This window comes from Hippoglossus hippoglossus, chromosome 3, assembly GCF_009819705.1.
Source record: "Hippoglossus hippoglossus isolate fHipHip1 chromosome 3, fHipHip1.pri, whole genome shotgun sequence".
NCBI lineage: Eukaryota > Metazoa > Chordata > Actinopteri > Pleuronectiformes > Pleuronectidae > Hippoglossus > Hippoglossus hippoglossus.
Genome location: NC_047153.1, coordinates 24,869,803 through 24,897,191, shown reverse-complemented (window position 1 = coordinate 24,897,191; position 27,389 = coordinate 24,869,803). Strand labels below are relative to the sequence as shown.

Below are 27,389 nucleotides of genomic sequence, written 5' to 3'. Positions count from 1 at the left end.
ACCAAACAACTATTCTGCATTTTTGCCACCTATTTTCTGTGCCCTGGGACCTTTGAACCTTCATCTCAGTGCCACCTGCTGTTGCTCATTCACCTCAGGGGGAAGTATCTCTGAGTATTACAGAACTGGCTAAAAGTGGGATGTGCTCCGAGGAGAGTGACGAATGAACCAGGCTCGATAAAACCTAAAGTGAGGTGAAAGGACAGTGGTGGTGGTAGTTGATGATGAATTATTTATCACTTAGACTTTCTTCCTCGCCTACAATAACTCCTGACTGCCCCGTGATCCTGTTCCTAGGAGCAATTACTGTTTCAGACAGCGATGTTGTGGCATGCTTTGGCATCCCTTAATGTTAATGTTGGGTATGTATAGCACTTGATCACTATAGAGGATTGACCTCTATAAGATGTTGTATTGTTTTCACTTTTTGGTAAACATGACTATATTGTTGGGGGGATATTGACTGACTCTCCCTTATATGTTATTGATCTGCAGCATATGAGTTTGCAATGATGCTGCATTCAGAGAACTTTCCTTTCATGTTTTATTCACCTAGACTGAGCTATGGTGCCTACAACAATGACTTTCAAATAGATTTATTATAAATTCATTACTGCAGGTGGAGCCACTTTCCCACAGGTCCATTAGATATGACAGGGAAGCTGCAAGGCATTGTGGGTGGGGTGGCTTACCAGGACACACCGCCTGCAAGGTGTCATGACTGCTCCTTTGGGTGCTGGTCAGGTGCCTTTGTGTGCTGCCAGCAAACAGAAGGAAGTAGTCCACGCCCTCCTCATCCGCAGCCAGCTCTTCATCAGCGAGCTGCACCGTGACAACACACTGCCCCTGCAGAGACAGGCAGACAGCAAGAGGAAATGACATAGAGAAGAAAGCAGCACAAAGACAGAGATGTCAACAAAATAGCAGGAGAAAAATACATCTAGACAAAATATATATAAAATAAATCTATCTTAACAGTTATTTAGAGAGACATCAAAATTAATTTGCATACATTATTAATTCATCATATCAAAATGGAGGACACGAGTGGTGTTTGTAAATCTGTTCTCCTTTTCAAGCTGAGGTAATGTTGAACTTCTGTAGTTAAAATAGTTTAACTGAAATAAGTTTGAAGAAGAACAGCACCTTTCACGATCAAGCAAATTGCAGTTGGTTAATGAAGAAGAACAAAGACCCTGTTCACGCTTGCTAAAATCCAACTTGGCAGTTCCAATAAGACGCTGAGTTATGGCTCCAAATTTAAATTAACTAAGGCCCCAAAGACACTTGGTATTAACATGTGGTTTTAGTGATCCGATCACAAGTGGACAGCTCGGAGTGCGTGCATTCACACCTGGCCTTTAAAATCTGTTAAAACACCATTATAATGTGGTCCCACTTGATCGGATCTCAGATCGGATCTCACCTCCACAATTTAAGGAAAGTATCGATCATTATGTGGTGATCAGTGCTGATACCACCTCCGAATATAATCTGGAATGATCGGCTTTATATCCGATCTGAGTGCGCTCACACCTGTACTTAGAGCTGTCCACTTGAGATCGGATCACAAAAACCACATGTTAATACCAGGTGTGTACAGGGAAGAAGGCATTTGGATTTGATTTATCAGACCACATTAGGAGTTGATCAAGGAAGCATGCACCTTTTCATTAAGCACTGCTCTAACAAAAAAGGTGAAGGTTACGAATGCACACCTGACTCCATTAAAGACTAGTTGGATTAGATCACGTATCTATAGTACGACAAAGCTGGAACGTGTGTGACGGTCCAGGTATTTAAAACCACAAACAAGACAAAAACTACCACTCCTAATTAAACTCAATCCTCCTTCTCTAGCAGCGCAATTAAGCAAGTGTATCTGTGTATCAGCCATAGACGAATCAAACGGATTGAAAACTGCCTTATCAAACAGGACCAATTTTTAATACCTAAGGATTCCATCTCATCATTGTCACTGAGCCAATAAGCATGCAGCATGCTTGTACCATGATATTATAATGCTGGTAGCCCCAGACACTGGTATTTTGTGTGTGTGTGTGTGTGTGTGTGTGTGTGTGTGTGTGTGTGTGTGTGTGTGTGTGTGTGTGTGTGTGTGTGTGTGTGTGTGTGTGTGTGTGTGTGTGTGTGTGTGTGTGTGTATTTTCAAAGACTTGCTACAGTGTGAATTTCTAAGTGTGTACTTAAACATAAAAAATGAAAAATGTGGCTCCATTTTATCAGGCTTGATGCCAATAGCACACAATGGAATGCAGACTATGTGAAAAGAACATTTCTGCCAAGGCCGGCAACACAAAAACTCTGATGAAACATTTGAACATGCATGAAAAAAATTTAAGCGCAGAACAGCCTTCTTCACAATCTACACCACCAGATTCCAGCGCCGCTGACTGGGAATCCAACCACCATTGATCACTTAAGATGCATTTAAGTCCAATTCCTGATGTCAGTTATGAACTACAAACCTTCCCAACTGGATCATCTAGAACTCAAAATATTAACAGGGCCACAGAGTAAGTGCTTTGTGGAGACTGCCAGTTTTCCCACAGCCACAGTTGTTTGCAGCAATTACACTAATGCATCAATGTTAATACGATAATGATTTATTGATGCTGAAATGCAGCACATCACATCATTAACAATCAAACACAGAGGCACAGGACAGGGATGAAAAATTGAGGAGCAGCTTGACTTTTTGAAGAATTGATGAAAGAGCTCTGTCAGTAAAAGAGGAGGAGTTGGAAGATGAAAAAAAAGTTCAACAAAAGGAGGAGGCAAAATGATTAACAGCATCACTTCTTTATATGTGATTTTATATCAACTATTCCAGCTTTTTCACTGGGAAATTAAAGTCAATGGTCTTTGCCAGACCCCTGCTTCATACTGGAAACTCTCCACCTGAAGTCAACTGCAGCAGTTATGGAAATAAATGCCAGTTATTGAGTGTATTAATTCACTTTCCACAACCATATGTTCCAGTTTGGAGCACATGACACAAAGCACTGACCTTCAGTTTGCTGAGAGTTGAGTAAGAGTGTCGAGATATTAAAAGGAGATATGGTGATGGTGGGATTTCTTTTTATTCTTTACACAACTTAAGACAACCAAATGTAAAAGAAATGGATTAAAGCGTGTGTTTGTCTGCAATGTTAGCTTAAACCTAGGGTTTGTAATCCTGGAAATGCTAGCAAGAGCCTGACACACTTTGAAAAAATGCATCAAAGCTACGCCCCAAAACACATGAATGCACACTGACAAATGCTAGAAGCTGACTTTTCCATGACTTGCATGCTAACTGCTGGCTATCGTCTCTACTCCAGCGGTGTATGTCTCTCTGGCTGAAGACTGGTCATGTGCAGTGAGAGTACGCCAGCCAATCATCGCCATTCAATCCGATTGAAATGATTGGTCGTGGTAATTACAGTCCTATGAGGGCCACAGACACACATTTTTAAATTTTTTCGGTGTCTTCTACTAGTATGACACAGCTTTTTCTTAGGGAGATATTTGTTTTCTTTTTGTTCTTTTCATTTTTCGCGCGTTAAAAGTGTAATCAACCCCCACTCGCTCACGGTGAATCCAGGGGGGGGATCCCCTCTGTGTTCACACATCAACTTCTCCTGCATTTATACTGTCATTATACTAGGAGGCCAGGCGTATGAAGTCCGTAGAAACTGCGGATCGTCTGACTCGAACATTTGCATTCACACATGCACCTCCTCCGGAAAAAATACGGAGGAAGAGCGGAGTTCAGTGCATATCTAAAAGAAGCGTTTTTGAACAACCCATTTTCAACTACCTCATACACTGTTTCTACATGTTTTCCCCGTTAATAGGTTTTTTGGTATTTGTTCCTTACTCTTGTTGAGGGTAAAGGACAGTCACAGTGGCTGGTGCCAGGCCCACTCTTAGCAGTCTCACTAGGTAGTATGTTCCCCTATGGCCACAGCTTATTGCCACAGCTTATTTCAACAACCCATTTTCAACTACCTCATACACTGTTGTGGATCCGTGTAGAAGCTGGTCATTGGTGTTCAGAGCTCATACAAAAGTTAGGAACTGTATCCTGCTCTTTACTTCAGTTGGGGAACTGGCTTGCCAAATTTTAGAATCAAAACAGTTTAAATATATTTCGGACAACATCTTGTCTCAGACTACTGTACATTTTTCAAACCAGATGATATAAAATGTCTTGCCAAAGTATTTATGTTCCAATGACAAAATACAATTCTACACAGATCATTGTGGTGCCTTCTTTTTTCCAAAGTGACAACTGGATGCTTTGTGTGTGAGCGTTGTGGGATATGATGAAGTGTCATCTGAGGACAGACTGAGGAGGAGGAGAAGCAAACAAAATAGGGATATTGTTCGAAATTAGCTGTTTTCCACTGGGGGATGGCCGCTTGTCAACAGCGAGGAGGGATAATGCGACATTTCATCCCGCTTGATGTGACCAATGTTGCAGTCCTTTCGCCAGCCCAGTCCAATATGAAACATCCTAATATGGCAGCTGGTGAAGGCTAGTGTCAAGGAGAGCTCAACCGTCAGGGTTAAAGGTGCTTCTTATGAGGCGGTAGCCTCAAGGCCTTGCTCCACAGCAGGGGAAACAGCAGGTAGACAGCAGTGAGGCTTACCAGTAGCTTTGGGATTGTCATGTCTCTGTTTGGCAAGCCGCTGATGCTGGTGCTGAACAATGTGAGGGAGAAAATGTGCTCAAAGCTGACCACATAGCCAGAGGCCACAGGAAGAGAAATAGCCTGCAGTAACCTTCTGAGAGCAAGGACTTAATGCACGGAATTGCATCATGGAGGATGCATGCTTTGCTATGCACAGAGAGTCTCAGCTTTAACCAGCAGAGGCACTGGCATAAATTAGATGTAGATGGATGGAAGCCAGCAGGCATGACATTATCTCCATTAAAAAACTAATCTCTTATCTCAAGTCAATTAGCAAAGCCTGTACGATACATAGCCTGTTTTCCAATGGTCAAAAAATACACTAACACCCACTAATGTGGCTTTTGTCTGCAATGTGAATGGATACAATCAGTAATCACTCCTGAGTCCCACTACTGTGTAGTGTATCAGCTCAGATAGAAAACATCTAAAAGAGGTAGGTCAGACAGAACATTTGATATGTTGGCCAATTAAAGATATATACTGTATTTGTGTATATATTATCTAACGTGTAAATATGAAACTTTTTTACAAAACATAAAGCAGAAAAAGATTGTGGTAATTTAGAAATTGTGACTGATCTCAAATAAAAGACAAAAAATGCTTACCAAATGCTGCTGCTAGCCAACTACAGAACCAACAAAACACAAAAAAAAACTATTATCTCTTTTGCAACTACAAATCAACACTAAATGGCCAATGGGTGCTGAAAATACAGTCTCGTTCAGACTCTAAATTACGTTTTGAGGAAATAAGAGGATTGGAACCAGAGTGCATTTGTGCATTGGCACTCTATGTGAAAATAAAGACGTACCAGTGTAAAATAACTTCCATATCCTCACTACAAAGGAGAAGCAAAAAAATAAATGTACTTTATACGCTGGGGGTTGGTGGAAAATCCCCTCAGTCACAAAACCAACCAGGTACTTTTTGACACAATAGCTGCTTAAATTATTTGTGACAGCAGCACAGCTGCCTCACATTTTGTCCAAAGTAATATCCATCCATTATTAATGCCATTATGCCGTTTATTTTCAACCAAAAAAGACACAAAATTTATATTTTTCAATTCTGCTCTGGTTACTTTTTACCTTCTCAGTTATGATTGCTTGTAATCAATCTCCTATGAATCAATACTTATGCAACAGAATAAATATTAAACAGTTGAAAACAATATCAACAGAATAAGTGTCAGTCAGAAGGCTCATGTGGTGGTAGAGGGTGGAGGTAGAGAAAAAGAGATGTGAAACATCTGCCAGAGCTGCTGCAGGAAACAGCTGCACAGTGCAACCTTTGCAAAACATGCAAACAAGCTGCCCCACCCTGCACGCACACACACACACACACACACACACACACACACACGCGCACGCACACACACACACACACACACACACACACACACACACACACACACACACACACACACACACACACACACACACACACAGTAACAATAGCTATGATGCAAAAGAGAACTCAGCAGAGTACATACCACCGTCAAAGCCCAACAACTCTGAGAAATCAATGAAAAAATATTCTCGCAATTTTAAAGAAAGTGAAAAACAATTCTTGTATCCACTCACTGATCCAGATCCACACAAAAGTTTAATGGGTTCTTCCTTGACCCATATCACATCCATCCACCAAGTTTCATGGAAATCGGTTCAGTAGTTTTTGCTTTATCCTGCTAACTAACTAAAAAACAAACAAACACTGATGCAAACTTAACCTCCTTGGCTGAAGTATCAATCGCATGCTGGCCTGCAAAAAAGACAAACCTCTACGAAACTATTGTGTGTCACATCTTAACTCAGAAAGGTACACCAGCCGTTTTAAAGCAATGTGACATGCACAAATGGATTTCTTTCAGCCACACCGTATGACCGTGCTCTGCTGGTAATAAGTACTTAACAAAGTGACCTGCTGAGGTATTGACCTGCTAATCATGGAACTTCAATGGTGAACAGGCAGCTTTTAGGCAGCATCAAAAGAACAGCTGGAGGCTATGAACCCACCCCCCTCTTTTTAAATATGTGTGAGTGTAGCCCTTTCCACACATCCTGCAAGTGTACTGGGTTCAGCTAACCAGGTAAGGCAGTGCGTGGTTTGAGGCCTTTGGACATACTATTATGATTTCTCTCTGAGGCTAATTTTAATGATGATTTTAAAATAATCCTCTCCTTGCCTGTATATATATTAGTATAGGCAGCATAAAGTAGAGATTTGTTTCAATTCACTAGCACCCAAACTACTTGTGAAGGAATCCTGTGACATGATCCCATGTTTTTTCCTCATCAGTTTCTTAAACACAAGAGATATGTCTACCTTTTACTTAGTCCTGCAGCATAGACTTTGCATGCAGAGACTCTCTAGTATTGAAGAACACCCTCATTTTTAAAGACTTTCATCAATTAAAAGGAAACAATCATCCTTTAATTTCTATACCGATTACCGGCTAAATTACAATCAATCTTTGACCAAAGTCATTCTTAAAGAACTATAAGACATCTACCTTCAGCCTCATTACAATGGATTTAAGTTAGGTTAAGTTGTTTTCAGACATCAACAAAATTGGGTTAAAATATTTTTCAGACTTGGTCTTTCCCATGTATAGAACTTAACAGGAGATTCAGACATGTTCATAACAACAGGAAAATGTCCAGAACATTCAGGGGAGGGCGGATGGGTAGAGCATGCAGGAGGCAGAACACGATGTCTAAACCCCGCTGCAGAAATCACAGATATTATTTCACAGCATATCGTCAACGTTGTCAGCTCTTGACAAACGTTCTTGAATCTCAACCGGTGCATGTTAGAGACGTCATCAACACGTGCACTAGCTTGCTGTGATTTTTTTCAAATGGGCTCACTGAAACCTTTTCCAGATATTTTCTGGTGCAACTGACTCGTGCATTTTTGTTCTCACATACGTCTGAAAGTCATTTTAGTGAATGAGAAATTCAGACAAAAAAATCGGAGGTTATCCTCTTAAGTCAGTCTTGATGGCAGAATTCATTAAATGTGTCTTTAAAAAGCACAATTACAGGTCAAATACTTAACCCCTATGAGCTTTGTCACTGTGAAATGCTGTGAGAAGTATCCAAAATCTGATGACTAACTAGCCCCTTACTACACGCCTGGTTCCACTGAAGAGTCAGACTGTAAATCACAGATAAGGTTGTGTCTGTGGTTAATGTATGAACCGGTCTAGCCTTTAGAGACATACACCCACAAACACAGAGATGCCTCTGACCTCTCTTATTTCCTGTGTGCTTTCCTTGCCTACTAGACTACTCAGACACACATTATTTTTCCAAACTCGACACACATCTGGGTAAATATGCATCAGTGCAGATTTTGCAATTCAAAGTGAAGATATTTAGGGATTAGTTTAACGCTACCATTTTGTCTTTAGAAACAATTCAACCCCCTAAAAGCATTGAGGAAAAAAATAAGTTCAAGGTTCAGTGTGTTGAATTTCGTAACTGGTGAAATTGCATGTTGCAGCTGAATACTCCTCACCTCACCCTCCCCTTCCAAACATGAAAGAGAACCTGAGGTAGCCTTCAGTTGTCATTAAAACTCAAAAGGTGTTTAGTTTGGCCAGTTTGGCGACTGTAAAAAAACATGACGGCCTTCGTAGAGAAAACCCGCTCCCGATGTGAATATAAAGTATTTTCATTTGCAGGGGTCATTCTAGGGTAAAGAAAACAACAATTCATACAATTTAGATGATTGCACACTAGTGAAAACATCGCTAGGATTATTTTATATAAAAATTTTGCCAATAGATCTATTTCACTTAAATCTTACCCACTGAACCTTTAACAGAACCTGTCTGTTTCTAATCTATCTGTTACTCAGAGTTCTAAATCAGCCATATATTCCCATCATACAAAAAAGGACAAAAGGAAAAATAAACGCAATGCTCTGCCAGGGGAAACTAGTCTTTTTTTTTTTGCTTTATATACACTGCTCCAAAAAACTCAAAAGAACAATCGTCACAATATAACACCAGGTCAGTTAAACTTCAGTGATATCAATCTGTCCATTTAGGAAGCACAAGTGATTGTGAACCAATTTCAACTGCATTGGTGCAAATGAAAGTGGCAACAGGTGCAATGAAGAGGCAAAAGCAAGACAAACTCCAAAAAAGGGAATATTTTTGCATCTGGTGGCCACAGACAATTGCTCTCTCCTTATTTTGCTCTAGTTTTGTGTTCTGCTAGTGTCCTTGTCACTGCTGGAAGCATGAGGCTGTACCTGCAGCCCAATCAGGTTTCACAGGTAGTCCAGCTCCTCCAGGATGGCACATCCATACGTGCGGTCACAAGAAGGTTTGGAAGCAGGTATAGTGGGTACTTCAGCGACCTGAGATGGCCTCAGCAATTAACTTCATGTCCTCCACCCGTACCACCTTATCTAGCTTCACTAGTAAGCAGACAACCCAGGCACCTGACTCCAGAGATGTTCCAGACACAATCAGATGAGATAACAACCTGAATTGGACTCACGCTTCCTCGAACCCAAGCCCATATAAGTGGGAGGATTGCGTCAGGAGGGAATCCAGCGCAAAAACATAAAAAACAATGCCACATCAAATATGGGCATGAAGATCCACTGTGGCAAACCCCTGATAGTTAAAGCCAAACGAAAGGAACTATATTCTAAAAAAAAGGTAAATCTCCCAGTAGACATGGGAATGTTTAGGGATTGTCAACACCTGGGGAAAGATAACATGATCATCATGTTGAAAGACCCTAAAGTCCAGGTAAGTGGTTACAACAAGGACAAATCTAAATTAAAAAAACGCTAAGCTTTGAATGATATTATCTGCAATTTGACCCTTAACTCATTGCACATGATCAAAAGGAGGCGTAGAAATTTTGTTGAGGCTTGAGAAATTCATCCACCACATCCACAAAGGTTCTCTTGTTGCTCCGCTCTGTAGGGAAATTAACTGCATAAAATCGTTGTTTCTGCAAAGTAAAGGCCTTTTACTTCTTTGTCAAACATCCAATACCCCAGGAGACACAGTAGCTGAACAAAAGTAACTTTGAAGTAGGCTACAGACTTTTCTTTCTCATTCACACACACAAATCATATGAATGGATGAAGCCAACATACTAAAAATAATTAAAAAAAATTCCAGTTTTTATATCAGCAGTCTTGTTTCTGTCTCATGTTAGTCATTTCTTCATAAATTATCTGGGTCTATTTTTATAAAATCATCAGACCATCAAGTGGTTCTTATTTCATCCAATTGATACCTTGTAAAACATGATCACTGAATAGACTACACAGTGGAGGGCAGTGAGATGAGCACAAACTGTTTTGCATGTTCCCCAGCCAAACATTAAAATAGCAAGTTGATTTCCATGCAGCCCAATGTTGTGTTCTCAAATATCCTCCCTGCACACCCACACAGCTGATTTTAGCTCTCCCAGTTAATTTGACCTGTTCCTGGTTTGAAGTCCAGAAATGTTTGGCTATTCCAGTAATTACGTGAGATCATCAAACTGAAAATTAACAAGATGGAAGTTGTCTACATCCACAGTCCTGAGAAGAGGTCTGAAAGTGAGAACACCTGTGTGGGTGTTATGGGGTGTTCAGAGAAACCGAAAAGTATACACTGCAGAAACTGCTGCTTTGGAAGTATGAACGGTGATACTTACATACAATGGAGCTTGCTGTGGATTGAGTTTCATGTCCCTGGACACTGTAAAAAGAAGAAGCAAATGAGACATTATAGCTGTGTGGTATATTATACTATATAACATATTGCATTCCACTATATCTATAAATATAGATATCATACAAAATTATATAATAGATAATACCCACTTTGGGTAGTACAACAAGCTGTTAACATAGCATTAACATATTAGGACCGTCTAAAGCTGATATGGCTAACATGTTGCCTGTTTAGCAGCAGACACGGAGCAAGATTAGCATTCATTTTGAGCCATGTCTCTGGCCTCCCGACAAATATTCACTCTCATTGTTTATTTCTTACTAAATTTCAGAAAGATAACGAATAAACACATTTCCCCAAATCCTTAAATGTTTAGTAAAAAGTGTTATTTCGCAATGGCTTCAGATAATTCTAGTCAACTTCTAATTTGTTACTGTTGTTCTTTTCTCAGCTGAATGAGCTGCTGTAGTGTTTAACTGGAACAGAACCCTGCCAACAAACTGCTCTTGATTACAAGAGATACCTTTTTTCAACAAAATGCATCTAGTCAGAACATTGTTGTCGACAAGGTGACAGTTAAGCTTGACCCTGGCAGTAGTCCCAACACTGTTAATAGTGCATGAGTACAGAACATGCACACACTGATTCCCACATGGGAGCACACGCTCTCATCATCCTACCTATCTGTGCTTGTTTGTTTTGCAAAGAGGCTGCAGCAATGAGTCCTGCATCCGCCAATCACCAATTAACTTATCATTAAGCATAAAAAGCCATGGAGCTAAACCACCAAAGCACAATACTTTGCCTCTTCTACGTGGGTTTTTGCTGGACAGATCAGTTAGCAGGATTTAGCAGCTCATGTTCACGTTTGGTTCCCCACTCCCAGTCTGGGACACAGGCCTCAAAGCTGTTTTCTGGGCACAAGGTCAGGAGCAGTGGGTGTGTAATTAAATCCAAACAAACATATTACAGCTGTACACTTGAGGACAAATGGATTGGAAACCTTTGTATTGAACTTTCTTGAAGAGATATTGCTTGCATTCATCTATGAGTCAAGGGACTGGCCGGCTTTGAGAGCCTGTATTCTCCTCAGTTATTTGGAGAGACAATTTTCTTTTGTTTGCTGTTCCCTGGCACTAAAACAAGTCCTTGCTGCTGGCCTCAGTGGTCAGCAGTGCATTAATCACATGCACCCTACAGCGGAGGAGGCGGCGACAAAAGGCCAGGACCTAATGAGTTCAGCAGAGTACACCAAAAGAGTCAACGCTGGACTAAACAGTGAGCTGAGGCACAGCAAGGCCAATTCACAACATTCAGCCAAATCCAAACATTTTTTTCCACTTTTCTGCTAAAATAAATGGGCTTGAGCTAGAATTAGGCGGATCAAGTAAGGGGATAATCAGTAGCTCTAATAATACTCTGGAGTCTAATCCTCTTGCCTTAAGTGCACTGGGCCAGGGACCAGCTTCCTCACCACATGCACGACTTTGACTAATAAGACTCTCACATAATGTCCCCAACAGCCTCACTGGTTGTTCTGCATTTTGATATTTGGGACATTTGTCATTTCCCGTTGCTCTCTATATGACCACCCTGCAGCATGTGACAACACATGGGTTGGGGTCTTGCTTCAAAAGCACAGATCACCTTTAACATTTCACCTATCTGATGTGCTATTGGCCACCAGATTACCTGACGTGCTGTATAATAAAAACATATTTGGTAGCAAGTAAGTATATTACTACATTAAGTTTTCATTGTTTATGACAAAATTGATAACATTGTTCATCCAGGGAAGGTTTGCTGAGCTCCATATATGAGCTCCACTCACTCCACTCTGTATATTCACACCTGGCAGGTGCACACAAGAGCTCAGTCTGCAAGGCAATGGTCACTTTCTAAGCTCAAGAGCACATCAACAGTTGTTAATTGTATTAAATGTAAGAACGTGAGGCAATCTGCTTGTAATCACTTTTTATATGTCAAAGTGTGAATAGATTGGAATGTAAATTATCCAGGAAAATCCTATGGATGTCATGTTTAATGTTTGCTTCCAAGTGCCTTGCCCCAATGTCTCTCATCTGCTCCCCTACACTGCTAATAATGTGCAACATGAGCTAACATTAGCTGAGAAATAGAGTTCGCTAATGTCAGCAAAGGACCAGCTCCAAGCACAATGCAGACTCCAAAACAAACTCTGCACATGTACAAAAAACTATGAGGCAACAGGAATCTATTAGTTCAACTTCACAAGCCTATGATATGATAGGTTCCCAGCTGATAACAATATTACACTTAATAAATAATAAAAATAAACATTAGTCAACCTAAAGTCTTGCATAGCCCAATTTCTCCACACCTATACATGTAGTCTTAGTCTAAAATATAGTTTATAGACAAAAAGTCGAACAACAGTGCAACTTTAGTTAGCACATCAATGATGCTGGTCACTCATGTTCAGTCTCATGAATGTCACGTTTTGGTTGATGGTCAGTAAGAGCGCTTGTACCTACCGACGGAGTGAAAGCATGATCCCAAGAAACATGATACTGACTGGAGTTCACTTCCAAAACTGTGACTGATAATACAGTTTTTATCAATATTATTCATAGAACCATGATTTTCAAACAGCAGAGTTTGCAGCTGCAAGTTCATGGTTGAAGACACTTCAGCAAGAAATATGACTCTAGAATGCAGTATTCTCTTGCATGAGCCAGTGAAAGTTAGCATCTGAAAGTAAAATACTATTTAGGCCCAGCAGTGAGTGACAGAGTTCAGACACTGAGGTTAGAAAGATACACAGGTTCACTAACCTCGAACAATAATAATCGTTAGCAAATCGAGGTAGAAAACATTTAGCTGCAGCTTCTCATTTTATCTGGTTCTGAGAGTCGTTGCTATTAAAATAACAGAGGTGGAAACCGGATTGTCATATCAGCAATTTGTCACCAATTACACGTAGGTGTCTGTCTGCAGATGCTACAAATCAAACAGAGTGACACATCTTTTTTCTAGTGGGTTGTTACATGTCACAGTCATGGGTGCTATTCTCTGTCATTCATATTTAAAGTTATGTATTTGAGTAACATGATCTTCAGAATACACTGATTTCTGTATCACAAAAGGCTGCAGTATTTTCACAGAGGTAACCAAGTTCCAAGCAATTTACTGCAACAAGATATTTTGGAGCTGTGGAAAATGCTTGAGCTTGGTGGTCAAGTTAAAGTGTAATGCCATAAAATGGAGAAAAAAAATGTAGAATCGGAAAGGATTGGAAACCGACCATTTCTACAATTTCTTAAGTGATGAATAAAACGGATGAGGACTAAACTGCACAAAGTTTACGTTTGAGTAAGCCCAACAGATGCCAATATTAAGTTTTGGACTTCCGGTTTAGTTAAGAGAGGAATGGGCCTGAGTGACACTGACATATTTAAAAAAAGCCATTATCACCACAGAAGCTCTATATGAAACACATAATCTCGTCAATTCTTCAAACAAGGTGAGGAACCTTAGTTAACAACTTGTGCATCATCCTCGTAATTTAGGAATAAAACCTTGTATCCAAGCCACACTCAGTTTCTTTCTCTGGTAACAGAAGAACCTTGAGAAATGACATTCCCTAAGCTCAACCTACGGCCACCCGACACCTGCTTATAGACATTGCACAACCCATTAACTCCACCTAAAACATTGGGTGCAGCCAGCCTTCTGCCAAGCTCCTTAGAGTCTTTATAATGGCAGAAACTGCCTTTTGAACTGCTACTAAAACAGGATTCTCTTCCTGTGCTGCATGAAGGCCACAAAGAGACAGGGCATCAGCTACGTTCAAGTGCATAGCCGTCACAAATGGACCGATAAATCAAGAGACAAAAGCCCCTCACTGCTGAAATAGCAGTAGTAATGCAACGAGTCAGGGGTGGGAATGGACCCGTTATGGCTTCCACAGGTCCCCTGGCTATCAAAATAAGCCATAATAGCCATGTGACTGTAACGTGAATGGGAGGATGAATAGGATTAGCTTCACAAATCATTAATCGGACTGTCTCCTACACCTTTCCCAATAATCAGCTGAGGCTGAGGATTCCCCAACACAAACACATGCATGGGACTGATTATGACAACAGCTCATTAGCTAATATTGAAAACTCCAGCTCTGCCTGTGAATGTATTGCCCATGTCTGTGCATGTGTAAATGTCACAGGTCAAGTAAAAAACAGTATTTGTACTGTTTACCCTATTAGCCACAGGAACAGCTTTATTTTCCTTTAAATGATTCATTCAATTCTTTTTTAAACAAATCTTTTATGTATTTTTTGTGTATGCATTTTATTTATTTATTTATATTCTAACAATACATGTCTGTTGCATCCTCTTCAGTCATGAGATGATGATCATTTCTAATGTAAGTTTGAAGCAAAACAAACCAGTTATTCACTTTGTTGCATGTAATCATCTCACAAGATCAACTTTTTTAAATCCTTCTGATCAAAGGCAATCTACTATAAGATCTGATGGCATTAAAACATGAAAGTAACCCAATGAATTGGTGCGAGGAACAGTAGACAGTTGGTAGATCAGAGGGGACTGGAGGACTGTGACGGCATCAACATAATCTTTCCCGTCAGCACCACTCCCCCAGGGACTTCCTGTAGGAACATCTGAGTCTTGTCCAAAGGCCACAGTCCTTTACAATACTAAAACAAATGCATGTGTCCATTGCAGGTCAAAGTTGAAGCAGTTGGTAGGAGCGGAGGATATATAAAAAATCCAAAATGCATCAAAGGCAGTGCAGTTTCAACCTTTAGAACCTATCTCCTCCCAATAAACATGATCCATGTGCCCTAGTGTAGCATTGCACTTTAAAACATTACATGGTCATTATCGCATTCTGTTTGGTTGATCTACCCATTTATTTTATCAACAAAATGACATCAATACTGGGAAGGAAAATTCAGAATGACCACTGTCTGTGCATTTCATTGTATTTGCGGAACTTCATCAAGAATGCTTTCACCATTGTGTTTCGTTAAAATGCTTAAGAACAATTTAAACAGCTGCATCTACTTCTATTCCATGAAACATTTCTTCGAAGCTCACCACAAGTGACAACGAGTCGTTCACAATGAACGTTCAAAATGTTGCAAATGAGAGTCGGCACCCTGAGGCTTATAGGAGCCGCACACCAGTGAAAACCACCTGATTCTCAATAGGATATTAAGAGTTATCAATGATTTATCTCAACAACTGTCATTGAGCAAGGCATGTTAGGTCATTCTACTGGTACATCCCTAGGTTTTAATATTCACATCTGCTGCAGAAAAAGACCATCATCCTTTAGACCCAAAAACAGAAAGAGTAAGCCAGTAGCTGCTTTAATGTCCATTGTGCAGAATCACGGCAGATACTTGAAATGAAATAGGTCAGATTAAGTGAACTCGGTGAGCATAACAGGCTGTATGTGTTTTATCACCTCAAAGCTTTGTACTGCAGTCTTTCTAGGTCAAAAACCTCCCAATGGCAATTAATTAACTTGACGAATGTCAGTGCAGATTCATATTATGGGGACAGAAATCTCTCTGTGAAGTTTTTTGAATTTGGCAGTGCATAGAGAGTTGCAGTCAAGGACATGGAGACACCTGTAAACAGGGACAGAAGCCCAATATAGACCTGAGGTGTCATCCAATGCTGAGGCTCCATGATGACAACAGAAAAATAACTTAAGTCTCAGTGAGGAGCTGGACTGGGCTTGTACCCCACCTGTGGAAGGCCCGCCCCTCTTGCATAAACTAGAGAAGGACAATCTGGCCTGGATTCCTCACTTTTTGCCTGTTTTTGGTCTATTTTTGTATGCTACCCTTTGATACATGCATATATGCCAAACATGTCTTGTCTTAACATCACCTCCACATGGGATGCTGCTGGTTTTCCAACTGTTGTTGAAGAATTGTCCACAACAATGCCAGTTTTGGGGGTTCAAGACCCATCTGTGGCATTCTTGCTTTAGATGTGAGGCCTAATGGTACTGTAGGAGTTTTGGATAAAAAAAAACTCTGCTACCACATGGCAGAGGTGCCATGGAAAGCTTTCAGGCTGGTTTAAAGCCTGTCGGGAGACAGTGTTCATATGAACTCTCCATGGTTAAATGATATTCATCTTCACTCCTCTTATTCTGTAATTATCAACTTGTCTTTGGTACATCCTACCTATTTAATTTGATTGAAAGACTGGGAGCTTGAGTTGCTGAATCATATTTTCCATTTTTAAGTTGCTGTGGGAACGAAGACAGAATGAAAGCAGACATATTTCGGCCAAATAACCATATGTACTTTGCCTTTAGTTTTATTCCAAACATGAACAATATCTCACTCATAATATTAGACTTCTAAAACTCCTGATCATATATCACTCAGACTCATGAAAACCGCAAGTTTCCTCAATTATCAAATAACAGTGGCAATCAAAGTCTTCAAACATGGGACACTGAGGACTGGGGCTCAATGTGACTCAGAGGTTTGATATTTAACTCAAGACATTTGTTTAACCTCTCGTGTGTTCTCCCAATAGTCAACCATTAGTTACTGGCCTACCACTACAACATGACGTACACTGACTGCACTCAGCCACAGCACAAGCCACCATAGTAACAGTGTGTCTGCTTTGTGTTGAACACTCAGCTGATTCTTTTTACGGTTCACTATCAGCTCTGCTCTTCTGAGGCTCGTCTAAATTAGTCAGGGCTACATCACATTATCAACAATGCAGCCACAGTAACTTGGACACACCATGTTGACTACCATTTAGATAGTCACGGCTGTTTGATTTAATCTAACCTAGCTATTGTCTCTATGGACAGATATGAGGCCTTAGTGGTGACGCGACCGCACCCGGCCAGACAAAAGCTGCCTCTGTGCAGAGACTGCACACAAACGCTGGCTGACAACACAAGGCCAGGGGATGAAAGGTCTCCTCAGTGTTTGGTGACAGTTATTACCCTCTCCACTGAAACCAAATACCTGTGGGCCCAGATAGCATTATCTTATTGTGAGGTGCACTGGGGGCCGGCCTGTAATCAGGGCCTGAGCCTTGATCAGCGCTCCTCCCCAGGTTTGATGCCATCCCCTCCCCACTGTTTCCACCACCATGAGGCTATGACATGCTATGAGTCTGTATGCATATTAAAGGAATAGTTTTTTGCAGAAGATTATATAACATCTGTATAGGAAGAAAACACCAGAAGCCAACTAACTTGCGTTATCACAGAGATTGGAAAAATAGGGAAATAGGTACAATAAATCATTAAGATATCTCGGTGCAAAAACTGCAGGTTATAATTTGACAGTGGGCAAAAAGTAATTTATTTCTTTGCTTTACAGTTTAATTTTTTATAGATTAAACAAATGGGATACTGGGTATTGATTGGTGACCTCAAGAAGTGCTGGTGGGCAGTTTTATTACCTTTGTTCAGAGCAAACCTAGACGAATCCCCTTGTTTACAGTTTTAGCTTCTATTAAGCTAAGATGGTTGGCTGGTGTAGGTAGCTTCATATTTGCTTCATGGATATGTAATTGGCTTCAATGTTTTTAGCTTGCGTTTGGCAAGAACATGAAATAGTGGATTTTACAAAATGGCTGACATTACATTTGAGCAATATGAGAGCTTCTGCTTGAAGCAAAGGGACTCCTTCAGAACGAACAAGCTTGGGCAGATATAAAAAAAAAAATCATATTATATCATATATGTATCAAACATGTTATATTGTGCAATTTAACTTGTTTGAAGTCTGCTGCACTTGGCCACTTATTTCTTACAGAGTGAGAGCAAGGGCGATTTGACAGTGTTGTTCAATTACAATTAGACAGTTAAAATAAAATAAAATAGGAGCTCAGGAGCAAAGAAAATCCATAGAAAGACAGCGAGACAGCTGAGTTTTAGAAAAGGAAAGTGGCTGTTCATCCCATATGGGAGGTAAGAGGTTTAACCTGGAGAATCCTGAGCAATGTTAACCTCAGTCTCATAGCAGGCCTGATCAGATTAATATAACCTCCCCACTGCAGTAAGGGCTGTGTATTGTTAGGTTACATCATTTCAATTAACAAACCAATTTAATTGATACGCATCAAAAGGCAGTTATACAACAAGACCAATGAAGGCATATATTACATACAAAGCTCTGATAGTGACCACAGTGGCTTTGTGGTTAGTAGTTGCATTATAGAGCAAGAAGGTTCCGAGTTTGAATCACAGCTCTGCTCCCATTTCTGTGAAGCAGAGATATGCAAGTTTAGTCAATCAGAAACTCTAAATTGCTCACAAATATGCACGCATTTGTGTGTTTACCCTGGGACCCAATGGTGACCTCCCCAGGGTCTTCACAATGAGTTACACTTCAACCAGATGACACATAACCAACAATCCACTCTGTTTCTCTAGAAATGGTTATGATTCAGAGAAGTGTGGAACTAAAACCACTGCAGTGGTTTAAGGAAGTGCAGTGCAGTAGTTATGCAACTGATGTGTATGAAGTCCTCACTTCCCCCACTGATTCATCCTTTAAGTAACAAGCAAGTCAGCCCACAAGAACACTTTATGTCCCTAACAGCTAACTCTGGGACTAACTACAGCTTGTTCAAGAACATCGACTTAAGTAATGGAGTAAATGTACTGAATAGAAGATATTGACATTAATGAGTTGCATTATGGGAAATGTAGGATGCAAGATGTTGAGGCTTTGCCCATTCTAGGGATTAGAATTCAAGATATCTCAGCCTCTGCTGCTTTGATTTTGCCATTTTTCTTCTGACAAGTTCCAAATTTTACAATTGTGGAATACGTATTTTCTGAAATACTACTGTACAGGTAAAAAATCATAGGGCCCATTATAATGTGTCATTATAAAAAATTGTGATTTTACATTTTCATAAAATATAACCAAATTTAAATGTACAAATTCAATATCTATCTTCAAGTCATTTTATCTTGTATCTAGCACATCTGAGACAAGCAGAGATAAAATAAACAATTTCCGATAAGCGAAGCCCAAATACAACTAAAGAGTGGACTCTTTGCTAACACGTGTTGTGATCACAGAAACACAGGTTGCTAAGCAGAGTAGGTGCATCACAGTCAGACTTTGCCCTAAAGGATATCATCAAAACAACAACAAGGAAGAATAACCTCAAATTCAAGATGTATCTATATACATATTAAAGCTTTTGTTTAGTTGACATCAACACCTACAACCTAATTTACCGAGTCTTGTCCAAGACCGCTTACTTAATTGTTCCTCTACCTTTGTCACATCAAACTACTGAGACACTTTAAAAGCATTTGTCCTAGCTAATACAGCACACATGAAGACATCGATGGAAACCTTACCCACGGTCTATCTGATGAACACTGCTACTACCAAACTCCTTCAGGTGCACATTAAATTCATTTTAAGCTCATCAGAGTGAGCAGGTGTGTTTATACTAGGCAGGTATCGTCAGCAGTGGGCATGCAAGCTCTCACCACACTGATTACACAGAGCTAAATATGGCTTTGTGCTAACACAGACAGTACGCAGATCAAAGCGCTGATGTCAGAGGGGAGAGGCGGAGTCTGCAGGCCACCGGTCAGGTGACTGCTGCAACTGCTACAGTGCAAGTCCAACTATCCTGCCTCTGCTCTTTGACCATCTTCTTCTGTGCTGTAATCTGAAGCATAGGGAGAGACAAAGCCGCCATCTCTTAAGGCAAATGACAAGATTTTGGAATTGATTCAGTTGCAATTCTATTCTACTTTATTTGTTGAGCCCCAAATCACAATGTGCGATATCTCAAGGCCTTTCACATAGTAAGGTCAAGACCTTAAAATGTTGGTGGAAAAGGCTAACAGAATAGTATGTCAACAGTTGCTCAACCTTAACCACTGAATCACAGGAAACGGACATTGGTAATGATGCGTTTTTTCTGATTTAGTACAATAAATGTATGTGTATATTAATCCAAACTGTCCAGTAGTGGCAAAGGTATTCAAATAATTAACTTGGCAAATAGCAATACCACACATTTAAAACACTTTGACTGTTGCTTGGACCAAACAGAAACCTAAAACTCGGAAATTCTTCTGACAACTGTCCACAACTATCAAAAGTCCCCCAAATAATTTATGAAAATCTACTGTGCACTGGACAGAAAACTTTTCTTAACAACAGCACAGAGGAGTCCTGGTGTTTGGGGAGTTACAAATTGAAATAAGTAACAAGCTACCTGGCTTTTTCAGATTTTGTTTAAAATCTGTCCATCTGTCAAACGTCTTCCTCTAGTCATGCCAGGTTAACATATCTGCTCGGATCCTAAGTAACACATCGCAGAGATATATCAAATCCTGAGTACTGGTGAGTGACACACATACAGTGGACAATAAGTTGTGCAGGGATAGTACCTACACCTACCTTGGGGTCCACAAAAAGGAGTAAGTGTCCGGTCTGTATCACGGCTTAGCATCACAAAAACACCTGCATGCAGCCATATTGTGCGTGGCTGGAATAGATTCACAGGCAGGAAATTACAAACATTACCTGTATATGTATTGAAGTCTGATTTTAGTATACATGTACATAGAAGACTTCCTCCAAACGGCTTTAATCCAATAAACCAATTCCATACTAAAAATCCATATTTTACACCCCTGTCCTCAGTGTTAGATGTAAGATCCCCATGCTGCAAATTCATAACACAGAGTTGGAAGCAATTTGTGCACTTAACTTAAGCCTAACCCTAACTTACCAAACAGAGTGGTCAATTTAACTTTTTCTCCCATAAACTTAGTGCTGGCACATTATGGAAAACCTTTGCATCACCACAGGAACGGTAACAATTAACCACAAATTCTGTCTGATAATTTCCAGCAGAAAAAAAACACAACTCCAGGGTACAGAGATTGAACAAGCTGCAGAGAGGGCGACTGTTATAGAACAGGCAGCGTTGCTGCTGTTTGGCATGCTGAGAGGATTCCAGCAATTCCAGTCTTAACAAAAACTAAGTCAAGGCTTTATTGTGAATATCAGTAGGGAATTCAGCAGTCGCCCTCCCAGGCATGCAAAACCCGTCCCTGGGATAGCTCTAAATCATGAACTATACCTGGAAAATTTCCTCTAATGCCTCCATTCAACAGTAAATACAGTGTAATTACAAGGCTGACACTGTGCATATCCTCCATCATCATTAAATTAGGGGGTTTGTGAAGATGAGAAATTGGCTGGGTTCAGCTTCGAGCCAGCAGAATCCTCATGGTAATTTACTGTACTCTGAATGGGAAGCCAACTCCTCTTTCATTTGTTTCTTGTACTGGAGCTAAATACATATTTTTGACTGGGACGGCCTCACAAGTGAGCCTAACATTTGCTGGGAGACAGAGAGCAGAGTAATAAGTTTTTGTTTTGTGCAGGCACAGTGTAGATGTTCCCTCCTGATCAGTCTCAGTCTCAGTCTCAAATGAATACAAATGTAACTGTGGATAGATGTTTACTGGTTTGTTGAGTGTTGACAAACTAACAGCGCAACTGCAGCTCACAAGGTCCGATATTTGGTAAACAAGCTTATTGCCTTTCTGGCAGTATGTCTGTGCATTACATTTCTGGCTACATACAGTAATGGGTTAGCTTAGTATAATGACTGGAACCAGGGAAATTCCTTTGTACCAGGGGGACTCTACCCATAAACTTCCCAGAGTTGCCACTGGTTGCCTGGAAATGGCTCCCAGCCAAGAAATAGTCTGGCACATAATTCTCCTACAAACCAGCACATTTTTATATTTACATTTCTGATTTTTGGAGAGTACGTTTTGAACAAGCTAAAATAATATTTTTGTCTTCATGCTATGCTAAGCTAAGCAGTTTCTGGCTGAAGCCTCATAGTTTCTGAACAGACTAGAAATTAATATATTCTAATTCTAATTTAACTAAGTGAATATAATTCAATAATAATAAAATCAATTTCGGACTAAGAAGGCTAACATGTTGAGACCCAACAATATCAAATTATGCAAAGAAACTTGTATATTAGCATGGCAATGAAGAGTAGAATAAATTGTGGCAGAGAAAAGTGAAAGATCTGCAGTTTGTTGTTCAAGTCTCAGGACTTTCCGGACACACATGCATATATAAGCATCATCCACACATTCTGATGTGTAAACTGCTTCTTTTTTTTTAAACAAAGATGATCTTCATCCAGATGAGCATTGGATCTTTGCATCAGAAATTACATCCATCCATTTTAACAATGGGCAAACATGTGTTGGTGTAGATCGTCTACTCAGTTGGTTGCTTAGCTGCAGTTGACCGTTTCTTAGCTTGAAGCAACAAGAAGGTGGAACTGTTACTGAAGGTAAGGGTTAGTAACACTTGTGATTCATTATCCATGTTGCATTCACCACTGGCAGTCACAGCTGATGCCACATGATATGGCGTCAAGGTGTCACATGATAGAGGAGTGTGACCTATCAGGGTAGGCTACATCATAATTGATTAGATCCACCCAGGAAGCAAACATGGGTCATGCATTTGCGTCATCGTTTCCAACAGTCTCAGTTTCTGCCTGCAGACTAACACGCAAGCATGCAGTTTATAAAGTAAAACCGGGCCAGCAGCAAGTATGGACTCCAGGTGTAAATGTAACAAACGTGAACAAAAAGTGATTCTGTAAGTCTGATGCACCTTTACAAAGTAAGAAAAGGTGTATTCCCTTCTTTTATAAAGTCCCCTTCTCTGCACAACCAACTGTGATACAAGGATGGAGAAGGGTTGGGATATTGATATATGATGATTTCTACATTGAAACGTCAATATGGATGATAACATCGAAGATGGGGTGTCACAGCTTTACTGAGCTCCTATGCTAATATTCATTAGCTTTAGCAAAGCAGTACAGAAAACATTCCGCTCCACTGTTAAAAAAACAAACATGTTGGTGATTTGTCATATCAGCTTGTACTGTAACTTATCATCTTGATGGCAGGTCTAAATTAAACATGTTGACGGTTTGTTCAACATACAACACTTCCAGTATTTGTCAAAGAAGACAGCATCATCCATCGACCCTCTCACCATTGGATATGCTTACATTCAGAGGCACCGACTCAGATTTACAGGCCAATCCACTCAGACATAGAAGAAGCAGATGACTAGGTTTCCAAAAAAGACAACGAAGGTTAGAGTTAAGACTGACTGTAAGAAGCCCCTGCAATGACAGCAAGACAAACAGATGCTTGTCACAAACTGTCTGAGGAGTCAAAACCAGTGATTACAAGGCTCATGCCACCATGTTAGAAGGGTGATAACAACTGTATCCAGTCCCTGTCATCCATCCTTTTAGTAGGAGGTATTAAAACAAATGTTGTTAAAACCTGTCTTTCCAGATGCTCCTTCACATTACGTTAATTTCCTCAGGGCGCTGGTTGTAAATGAATCATTGATGTAGAATCCAAAGATCCAGTATTATTATGGTAGGGTAGAGAGAAGGGTTGAGTAGAGTTCAGTGTGTGCATTAAGACAGCATAAAGATTAGGAACATGAGGCCCATGATGTGACTTCTGAGGAAACCTATGAGTGCGTTACAACACGGGAAACCAGAGGGCGGCCATGTTTATATGGCTGGTCCTTTGAATATTTTTAAGTGGGTGAGGTCAAGCGAGTGCAAATTAATTAGTAGGCTACTGTTTTTTCTTACATGTGTGCAGATTGTCCCACGGGCATGAAGAAATAAAGCATGAAGTGAAATCAGCTCATGCATCTGGACTTCCTGGATGAGAAATAGCTCTACAGAGTCCTGAAATGTCCCAGCAGTGGCTTTATAATGGTCTAAGTGAAGTTTTATTTGGGAAACTATCAGTGTAATGATTCCCATGAAGACAATTATGGCTGGGAAGTATTTATCATTATATCACTATTGTTGTAAAAAGTACTTTTATAGCACAAAGTGGATTTATATTCTTGATTAATAAAGCAATTTAATGAATGCTATTTCTCACAGAACTGCTTGTGAAATCCTGGAGAAGCTGAAAAATGACCCTTTTTCTTTACTTAATTACTATGGAGAGCAGCATCAACACCACATAATATATTTTAAAAAACATACATGTTTATCACCTATTTTACATTTAAAATGTGGAAACTGGACGATGCATTCATTTAAAAGAAAGCAGATGTGTCCAATTTGCAGAAAATGAGTTTCATTTTGTTTTCTATTGTGAACTGCTGAATGCTGTTTTATAAATTGAAAAATGCCTCTATATATATGGATGATGTGCAAAGATTGAGTTGGCTGCTTACGTATGAGCCCAGAAGGAGAGAAAAAAGCTCATTCTTCAGTCAATTTGAATGTGTAATAGTTCTGTAAGCAAAAGCAAATTTAGAATTTCTTTTGATTGTTCTCTCTTTTGTGTGTGTGTCTTTGCTTGTGTCTTTTTCCCACGTTAATTATGGGTGTCTTGTTATCCAAAGAAGGGATGGGCCAAATGCATTGACATGACACAGAAGTAAAAGAATACACACAGGTATATTTATCATTAGGCCTAATATTAGTTATTTACATATATATTTGTAAATCCTAATTGTCTATGTCTCAATTAATAAGGCTAGGCACTTTTAAACTCATACAAAAGACTACACCTTAATGGCTTTAACGTCTTTTCAGAGATGTTAGCATACTTAAATCACGTTTTTTATATCTCCTAACTTGGAATATACAGCTTATATTATTCCTTCTCAATTTTTGTTTGTCATTTGATTTTTTCTTTTCTTTTTTTGGGTATGTCTTCCACGTGTTTTGTTCAGTACTTTTTTCAACTCTCAGAGAATATTCCTTACTGACAATAACATCTTTTTTGTGATTTTAGCATACTTAAATCGTGTTTTTATATATATATATATCCCACACTTTTAATATACAGCAAATAATAATTGTATTATTTGCCTTTCTTCTTAGTAACATGTATTTTTTCCCACATGTTTTGTATGGGTGTCTTGTAATCCCAAAAAGGGATGGACCAAATGCATTGACATGACACATAAGTTAAATATACATGTATCTATATTTATCGTAAGGCCTTGTTATATTAGTTATTTACACATATATATATATAGATATATATATCTATATATATATATTTCTAAATATTCCTTCATGGCTTTGACGTCTTTTTAGTGATGTTAACCTACTTAAATGGATTTTCTAACATACAGGTCTCACAGACTTTGACTTCATGTCGCATATTTCTGCTCCGGAGCTGTTGTTTGGTATGTTCTCACAGGTTTGTGGGGCGTCTGAGTTCACAGAAACGTGAGAGGTTGCCACATTGGCCCCGAATGAGGAAGGATGTCATGGCTACCAAGCAACAAGTTAAAAGAGCCATGGAGCTGCTCGTGTTGAACACAGGAAGAGACGAGCTAGCGCCACAGCTCAGCGGTGTTAGCTTGTGGTAGCAGCTACATGTGGAGATGACTCCTCTTACCTTAAGCAAAGGACGCAGCTTTTGGACGCATAATAATCCTGCTAATGGCCGAAGTTTGAGCGTGAGAAGCGCGCGGCCGGAAAAGTCCTTCAGTGGATCTCAGAGTAGAGAAGTGTGAGGGCTTTCTTTTTCGTCAGTCAGTCCCCGGAGAGAAACATGAGAAGTGAGACTTTCTTACAGTTGTTACTGTTTCCCAGGACAACTCTGTGGGAGGAGTCAGCGGCTATTCTGAGCTGTTCCTTCTCTGCGCCACTTCTACTTCTCTACAGCTGCTGAACAAAGCCCAAACAACCGCGATCATACTTTTATTTATTCATGTTCACATTCATGTAAGTTTACAGCAGTATGAGTTGTGATCGGGACTTTTCCTCATAAGGACACGGGGTCGTGGTCACACTTCTATCGCAGGATGAAGCTAGCACACATTATATCAACTTCCTGTTTCTGTTTTCCATTTTAAAAGAGAACATCACAAGGTTCGCTGATGGTGACTGTTCATTAGATGAAAAATAAGTGCCATCTATTGTAAGATGTCTTTTTTAAACCAACTAACTTATTCTAATGGTGTTCTTCCTTTTCACTTTGTGTCGTCATTCTTTGTCTTTTTACAAGAGTTCGTGTAGATTTTTGGTGACTGCTGCCAAAACCAGTGCTATTGAGTAAAACATTTTCAATATCAACATACCAGTCGATAAATATAAATATATATATCTTTAAAAATTAGACTGATTCCTAAGATTAAACCAAAACAAAGAAGATCCTGCACACTTATGCCACTCTATGCCACAGAGAAAAACATTTCCATCCGGAATGGGATCTTCGCCAGGTCTTCTCGTGGATGATAAAGAGAATCACCCATATTTAAAAAGTGCACCAAGTGGGCTCTGTGGTGGCGAGTGTGGATATCTATTTCAACCACTACAGTTAAATCTTATCTACCAGCACTCACAAATGCAATAATTCAATTGGCCAATACAAGTCTGAGAAAGCTAGGATAATATATTATATAAAAAAAAGGACCTTAAAATGTACGATGGATTGGTGGTCTTCTTTTTGGCTTGTTGTCCTTTTTTGATTTTTGTTCCTTTGTAATGTTGTTGCCGAGATTTTGCCCATTTATCTCTGAATTGTGGAGTGGCATAAGTGTGAAGGCTCTTCTTTGTTTTGGTTTAATCGCTCCGGACCGCCTTGCACCTTGCGGTGTGCGTTTAGTTCCTTTCTTCAATGATTCCTAAAATGTCATTTTTAAACCCTTGTGGCAAAGACATGTAATTAAGGATTGATATTTTGCAGTTAAACATGAATTTTATTATAAGTAACTATAAATAAAAAGAAACCACAACTATAACCAAATGTATCCAACTTGAATTACTAAAATAAACATGTTTATTTAAAATATAAACACAGTTTTCATATCGGCACCTATCAGCAAACATAATTGCAGATGCTGTGAAATCCTCACATCGGCCGATATTCTCCAACCGATATATCGGTCAGG

The 27,389-nt window shown here is 39.7% G+C and overlaps 1 protein-coding gene across 1 annotated transcript in view; it reads right to left on the bottom strand.

Annotated features, from left to right (window-relative positions):
• LOC117753428 (A-kinase anchor protein 13) overlaps positions 1-26,289 on the bottom strand; it is a 110,773-nt gene extending 84,484 nt beyond the window's left edge. The window contains 3 exon segments of the mRNA XM_034571509.1: positions 693-846; positions 10,376-10,419; positions 25,892-26,289. Coding sequence (XP_034427400.1) covers positions 693-846; positions 10,376-10,408 — 187 coding nt within the window. The 5' untranslated portion in view covers positions 10,409-10,419; positions 25,892-26,289.
• Between the last annotated feature and the right edge of the window lie 1,100 nt (positions 26,290-27,389).